Source organism: Bactrocera latifrons, unplaced genomic scaffold (assembly GCF_001853355.1).
Source record: "Bactrocera latifrons isolate USDA-ARS-PBARC rearing strain unplaced genomic scaffold, ASM185335v1 scaffold_3, whole genome shotgun sequence".
Lineage (NCBI taxonomy): Eukaryota > Metazoa > Arthropoda > Insecta > Diptera > Tephritidae > Bactrocera > Bactrocera latifrons.
In genome coordinates this window covers 4,101,938-4,110,333 of record NW_017536629.1, presented here as the reverse complement: position 1 = coordinate 4,110,333, position 8,396 = coordinate 4,101,938, and the positions used below count along the sequence as shown (strand labels likewise).

The window sequence follows — 8,396 nt, the reverse complement described above, 5'->3', positions numbered from 1 at the left end:
AGAAAATTTTAAGTAAAAAAATTTTTTACCAACATTTTTTAACTAAATTTAAATAATATTCAAGTCAAAAAATCGTATCTAATTATAGCTATACTATCGAATTATTTAAAAAAAGTATTTAAAAAAATTTAATTCAAACAATTTCTTGACCAACATTTTTGTCAACTCTACACACTGTACACTTCATTTTATAACGCATTGCACACACATGTAGCTCATCGGAAGCACACTACAGAAGCTGTTGACAGTTGACATGCAGTTGGGTGTGTTGTTTGGTCAATAAATTAGTTGCATGCGCATTTCTCCATCAATGTCAATGTTGAATTCAACTGTTGAAATAGGTGTTGATTAATTTAATTAAACAAATATGGTTAATTTGATGGCAACGTCTGGTTGACTGACATTTCTTGATCAGTTGTAAAATAGCTTCTCATTGAAATGCAGATAAAAGAGAGGTGTACGCTTTATTGAATTGCAAAGAAAAGCTTAAAGAGGAATTATATAATATAATTGGTGATTTTTAGAGGAATTGCTGGAGCCATGGTATATATATTTAAGGAAACTTATAAAATTAAGAGACTTTTGATGAAATAATTATTATTCATTTAATTTTTGTAATAAAAATTATATCGAAGAGTTTCAACATTGTGTTAAATATCACCTTGCTTAGACGAAAAGCATTGAAAAATAAAAACGGACTTGAAAATTTTGTGATTGAAAGTTTCTTGGCACATACTTTTAACATTTTATTTGACTCTATAAATTTCAAAAAATGCAAAATATTTTCCATTATTAAATCCAAATATTGAATAAATATTGCAATATATTTTTTAATATCAAATTGCAAATTCAACTTTTAAATTATACCTACAGTTTCTTTGAATACCCCACTTATTAGAATTCATCTTTCGAGTTCCTTCCCAAAGTCTTTTGTAGCACTGCAACAGCCGCATTATTAAAAATTCAATAAAGAACTAAAATCATTAGCATAAATGCATATTCTGTTTAGCATTTTTCGGGCTATTATTTTTAAAGTATGTAGCAAGCGCTCTAAAATTGCATTATTAGCGCACAAATCAATTGTTTATCACTTCCTCAGCAAGTTCGTCGCTTAAGTCTTTTGTCTCAACCAAAGAAGCTGCGAAGCAGGAAGTATACGAAACCGCAGCATGCTTCTTTAGTATATATATATAATCGAAACTATAAAAACGACGACCTTTATTATATTTTTATGCAGAAGTTGGGTATTTTAATAGCACACACACATGCACAACACCAGCATAAACAACATATGTATGTATGCATGCGTGTATGGCTTAATTAATGCAGACCCAAGTGAGACTACGAGTGCACTCAATGACCCTGAACTCTTTTCAAGCTATTATAATCGAAACTTGCAGTCGAAACCCAAAACTAAAACAAAAATTGATTAAATAATAACAAAAACAAAAAACATATGCACATGCGTTTTGGGCTGATATGCCATCGCTTCGAGGGTGAAGGGACAATTAGCACAGTTGATTATTTTTCGATAAAAATGGGCAAGCAAACTGCGAGGGAAACACGTTGTTGGACCAGTCCGTTGCGGTTAATTTGATAATTATGCTTTTATCAGCTTTTTTATGGCTGCAGGTATATGCAAGTCTTTATGGATTGGTGGGAATGTGCGCGTATGCAAGTGTGAAGGTTGGGTTAGTTCACAGATATGATTTATTATCATATATAGGAGTATAATTTATGAAAACGTAATATTTGGTAAGGAGACGAAATAAAATAAATTTTAGTTCAAAAAAGTTTTCAGAAGTATTTTTGAAATTGCCAATATGAAGAGTTTCCAACTTAGTTTTGGTATTTTATGTAAATTACACTATTGAAAAAGTACCATACTAAACAACTGGAACAAGTACAACGGGCTTGCTTGCTGGGGATTACGAGAGCAATGAAAACTACTTCAAGACATCCGGGCAATACACTTTCCCAAATAGAGAATATTTGGCTAATAGTTCTGTTATCCACAGTTCCAACGACGAAATCTACATATTTACTGACAGATCAAAAGGTGAAAGATGAACAGGAGCGGAATTTTTCTGTAGTAATCCATGCACGAAGTGCAGCTGCAAAATAAACGACTATAATTTGGTCTTTCAGGCCGAAATTGTGGGCATAACAGAGGGTGCCAAGTGGGCTTCTGATCTAAGCAGCAAGTCCATAAATATTCTAAAGCAGAATGTAGTTGCTCTAAAAATTTTATTAGAAAATTAATTTAAAACTCAATATGTCAGGAAAATTTCTGGAAAATTTCAAATTAATTACTCAGATAATATTTCTTAAAATATATGAACAAAGTTATTGCAAACCTAGGTATTATTTTGAACAAAAAAATACTCAACAACCACAACAAAAGGATGCTGTCACTTAGTTAAACCTGCCATACTAAATTAGCAGTTTTGCAAGCGCATAAGACTGGTTTTGAAGGGAGATAAATGCTGTCTTGTTTATGACTAATATTTGAGCTGCATGATTACAGCATCTATTATATATTATTTCCTTCTCTCTCACTGCTTTACTATATACTCTCATACACATTGATAATCTCTGCATGCTAAGAAAATTTTATGCTTTTCATTTCAGTAAAATGTGAACCTTCCAGCTACAAATGAAGTGTTCTTCACTTGTTGATAGCGCAAGTCAGCGCTTGCTTCCAGCATACAACTTTTTCTTCTTTTTAATTGGCGTGGATAGCTTACAACTAGTTTTAGTAATTGTTTATTGTTTCTGATTTTCACTTTGTCCTTTCTGTGCGTGCACTCACCTTCACAAAGTATGCGTAGGACAAACTGATCGCTATGGTGGGGAAGGGCGAATCCATCAATGGCCAATCTCGTGTTCGCGGATCAGATTTGTTGTCCATGAGATCACGCCAGCCAGCGTAAATTGTGTTGATGTAGTAGTCCTGCAAGCAAAAAAGAAGAGAAAGAGAAAATAGTTAAAAACTGTGAAGATAATATAATTTTACGAGAATATTCTAGGTGAGGGTAATGCTCGCAAGTTTAATAGAGGCTATAAAGATTGGTTGCAAATTTATATTTTTATATATTATAATACATGAGTATAAAATTGCAGATTCAGTAATGCAATGCATTTGATAATGAAATTCGGCATCGCGAAAATTAATAAAGTATCATATGTATGTACATGCGTACATATATATATATATATATTTTCGAGTTTAGAACTTCGTTGTAGTACGGATCCCGTACGCACAAATAACGCGATTTAATTTCGGGATCCCGGTTTTACATTTCGGGATTCGGTTTTTTTTTAATTTTTTTGCTTCTATATGTATGCTATATTATATTGAAACTAGTTTATTTAATTTTCTTTTAGAGATTCAGTTAGCTTATGGTATTTGGTACCAAGTTCTTTACTACGTGATTCGTAATTTCTTTAGTTTTAGGGTTTTTACCGATGACAAGGAAATGTCAATAACTTATTCATATAATTTATAAAATCTATTAAATAATATTTATAAGTAGATATTATGAAACTAATCCCAAATAAGTTTTCACTCGAAATATTGCATTTCTGACAAAAAAAAATTGGAGTATTTGAAAATAATTATATTATATATCGCTAACCAAAAATTTGAAATTTGTGATTGGTTAATTAGAAGCTGCTTACAAAAATTCGGGATCCCGAACATACTTTATTTTCGTAATCGCTATAAAAGTATAAAATTGCTGATCCAGAAAATGTTAAGCAGCTTATAAAAATTCGGGATCTTGAACTTTATTTATTTTCGGGATTGACAATTTTACTTATTTTGATGATTGCTTAACTTATAACATTTAATTATTATGATGCAATCCTTTGAAAATGGTTTGCAAGTTAATCATTTCGAAAAAAACTGAAAATTTTTAAGTAAACTTAATAAAGTTTCTATTTGATGTACTCAAAAAAGTATCGACAGTATTTCTAAAATTTAAATAATAAGCATTACTTTCAAAGAAATTTATTGCATAACATAAATGGGCACATCCAGTTGGCGGCTTAGACTAAGCTCCCACGCTGCCTGCCATTAATTGAATTCGAGATTTCCAGCTTTAATTATTTGTAAACAAATTCTATATGGAAATTATCGGTATTAAGTGGATTGGTTTAAAAAAATGCTGTACTTAAGTCAAAGTACATAGATAGCACACACAGCTAACAGTAAATCACTTCAACCCCAATTAAGCTTAAGCACTTAACAATTTGCTTATGAGCAGTGGGCAATGCTTGACCATAAGTGAGTACTTGATCTTTGGAAAGCGATTTAAAGGCTTTTTGTAACGGTCACGTTACCACTTTAAGGTTAAAACAATAAAAAATAAGCAAAACAAAGTTTAAAGTTTCATTAAATTACACATAAATATAAAAATGGCGCGGTGAGTTGGTGATGTGTGGGGTTTTGGGTGAAAGGTGAGAGGTGAGAGGAAGAAAACTGTGTTTGGAGATGTTTTGTCGAGTTCTAATGAAACCAAAATTAATTAAAGATCTTTATAAATAAATAGAAAATTATAAAATTAAATGCTTTTAAACAACAACAATATATATATCCTCAGTGTACTTATGCTTTTAAAAGCATTCATTTTAGTTACCATTATGACTTTTCATGCTCATGTTCGCCATTCCTTTCATTACGTGTATGCTCCTGGATCCACGAACATCATATACAGCATTTCGCTTTCAGTTTTGATTCTTTGCTTGTTCAGCACCATGTTCACCTGCTTTGTAATCTTGTTCGAAACCAGAGCGGATAAGAGAATTACAAAAGACTGTGCGCGCCGCCTGTCAAAGCAAGGCGTTTAACGTGGCAAAGTAGACAGACAGTCATTTAGTGCTGCAGTTGCTGTCTTGACGAACATACATAAGCATTTATGCTTGCATGTAGGTGTTCTGCTGGAATTATGTTGTATACATATTGATGCAAAGCGCCCATTTAAGATTAGTTGAACGAGATATGCAACAAAAATTGGTTATGAAGAAATTCCACCAACAACATTTTGGATTAAAGTGGCGTTCTGTTGCTACAGCTTAAGGCTGTGCTGCTGGTCCAAAATGACCTCAATTTTTAAGAACGTGGGAAAATGTATAATTCATATTTAATTTTGGCTGGCTTATTTATTAATTTATTTCGATATTAATTAAAATATGCTTGATAAATGGCTGTAACACAGCGCATAATAATTAAATAATCACAGGCTATATTTCAGCAGGAGTAGTGCAACCTCCCCAAATTGATGGAATTGATTTAAACAGAATTTTTTAAGTGAGATATGTTAATTCAATTACGCAATAAGAGTTAATAAAATTTGAAGAGTTGTTACAAATAATTTTCAGCAATATTTGTCTACGCGGCTTTCCGATCCACTTTGTAATCACGATTATAAAACTCTATGAATTTTTTATTAATATAAGCCAAAATATGAGTGTAGAGTAAATTAAACATTTTTGACACATTTAAAAGTTCATAACATTTTAGGGATCCCGAATTACAAAATTCAGTTTTCGGAATTTTTAAAAATATTTCTTACCTAAAGCAAAAAAGTTAATATGAACAAAAAGATTAATAAAAAAAACACGAGTTCTAAATTAAATTAAATTTCGAAATAATGGAAAATTTAAAATAATTTCGGGATCCCGAATTTTAAAATTACGATTTCGGAATTTTTAAAAACAATTTAATAAAATCTCGGGATACCGATTTTGTTTTTGGGTTTTTATAGTATCTGAGTTTCATTATATATGTATATTGCTTAAACTTTTTTAAATTCTCAGTGAATATATGTAGTTAATAAATTAACGTTAGGAAATATTGATTAGTTTGAGTATGAAATTTTTTTAGAGAGCGCATTTTAAACTAAAAATTTTTTTAAGGAAATCAATTTTATTTTAATGGGAATGTCATAAAAAAATCGTGATCCCGAAACAACGTATTTTATATATTTTAATTTTTGCAGCAAATATTAATGCGAAAACATTTTTAGACAATGAATAAATGATTTAAGAAATTCAAAAGAATTTCGGAATCCCGATATAATACATGTTTTTTAAATTTTTTCAACAAATATTTATAAGAAATTTTTTTAATTATTTAACCTTATTTAAAATGGTTTTCAAAAATTCAAAAACATTTTCGGGATCCCGAAAGCAATTTTTTAATGAAATAATTTTCCATAAAATGTTTTGAAAAACTCAAACACAATTTCGGGATCCCGAAATTACAGCCTACAATCCCGAAATAATATATTTATATTTTTGTTTTCAACACAACTTGGGGTTTTTTTTAATGTGCCTACAGTTTTTCTCATTTACTATTGAAACTTCAATAAAAGTCAATCAACTTTTGTTAAATTATAATCAAATACATATGCATGTATATAATTATATGCACATGCTCAAGTGATTAATTTCACTTTTATAAACATTCTTCATAAACAGCGTCACACCTAAACAGACAGTAGCTGCGTTGTAATTTTATTTTTCATTAAAATTTTACTATTACTGTTAGTCTGCACTGTTATTGTAAGTAGAAACGTGCAGACAATAAACAGTCTTTTAGGTTTCAGTGCTCTTACGGGCTCATTAAAGAGAGTATATGACTTCGCATAGTTACAAGGAAACAATCTACTTGCCAAACAAACACTAAATAAACGTTAGTTTTGAGAACAAATTCCGAACATGTCAATTTACCGTCAGCCAATGTTGATTATGTACAGTTTAACAGTCAACTGCAAAATGCATACTTCAAAGTGTATACAAATGTGCGGATTAGAGTTGAACACTTGACATGGGAACAATATAACCAATCACTTTTGTTGTGATTTAAGTGTTTACTTAAATAATATTATATTTCATTTATCTATGAACAGTATCAGTTTATCGAGGTTATTATAAGAGAAAGTTTTACATTGCCACTGTTAATAACTCATATGCTAAATGAGTCTGTAAAGCATATGTGCATGCATTTTTTCGCTCAACAAATGTTAGCAGTCAAAATTATTGTTAGCAGTAACTACAGTGCCACTTTCTGTTAACTGGCATCTCACTAAATTGAACATAATAAATTAGATATGCAATCACATAGTTTTATAACTGCACACCTCTAATGCATATACACACTTACAGTGTTTAGTAAATAAATTCTAACGTAAGCACTTAAGTGTTGCTGCAAGTATAAACATTTCCTAGCAATTTCTATGACAATATTTGCACTTGGCTGATGAGAAGAAAATATGAAAACAACAACAAAAGCAATTTACATTCTTACATATATAAGTTATATATGTTTATTAGATAAAAATTCGTGCGTCTTTTTATATTGAAAACTTATATTATAAATGAACTAAAAGAGCATGCAATCACTGACGTGATTGAGCTTCTATTTAAGTGCGCGTGTGTGTTGTTGTACTGCTTTTAGGTAGTCTGTAACAGGAAATAACACCCTTTTAATTGGTTTTACTAAGCGTTCATTTAGCGTGTGGATAACTTCGTTGGCGCGCTGGAAAATACTCTTATTATTAATATGTGGTTTTTAGCGTACAAAAGCAATAATGTACGTTATTTATAAGTGGGGAGTAACAGGTAGATGAATTAAAAATTTCCAACTGATTTTTAATGCTTATGTATATGGAATGTTGCTGTTGATTTTCAGTTTCAGGCACTATAAATATATTTTCTTTAAAAATTCTACTAGCCAATATTTCAATGGTGGGTTTTTAAGCTTGAACGGCTTGAAACCCTATAGTTTTTGAATTTTATTTCAAACTAGATCTATATTTTTTGAACAACCCGTGTTAAGCCACTTCAAATACATATGAGAACATGTTAATTTGCAATACGCGAACTTGTGTTTCGTTTTCGGAGAGATCGCTCTGAAATTTTGCACACATTCTTTTCTCTCATAGAAAGATGATATATCGAAATCGCCGTTATCGGATCACTATAGCATATGTGTAACTGTCATACAAATTAAACAATCGAAGTCAATTCCTTGTAAGTAAAACTTGTTTATTTGACAAGGAATCGTCAGGAAATCCTGCGTAGATTGTTACTCACAGCATCGCAATAATCTCAGAAGAGATTACTCAGATCAGACCACTATAGCATATACATATACTGTTGCATATACAAATTGATCGCTAAAAATCGGGATAAAGACATTTTTGTACCCTTTATGCTTCTAAAAATTGCACCCGTGAAGGTTATTATAGCCGAAACTAACGTTTTTTCTTGTTCTATGTTAATTTCCTTTGCGCCGAAATGTAGGCAAGATATATTGTGCTGTTTTTTGGCGTAATTAATAAATTGCTGTAACATTACTAGAACTATAAAATTACGATGAGATTAAAAAT

The 8,396-nt window shown here is 30.8% G+C and overlaps 1 protein-coding gene across 1 annotated transcript in view; it reads right to left on the bottom strand.

Annotated features, from left to right (window-relative positions):
* LOC108970346 (elongation of very long chain fatty acids protein AAEL008004) overlaps positions 1 to 8,396 on the bottom strand; it is a gene marked incomplete at its 5' end in the record, with an annotated part of 50,526 nt that overhangs the window by 6,660 nt on the left and 35,470 nt on the right. Inside the window, 1 exon segment of the mRNA XM_018935673.1 lies at positions 2,813 to 2,953. Coding sequence (XP_018791218.1) covers positions 2,813 to 2,953 — 141 coding nt within the window.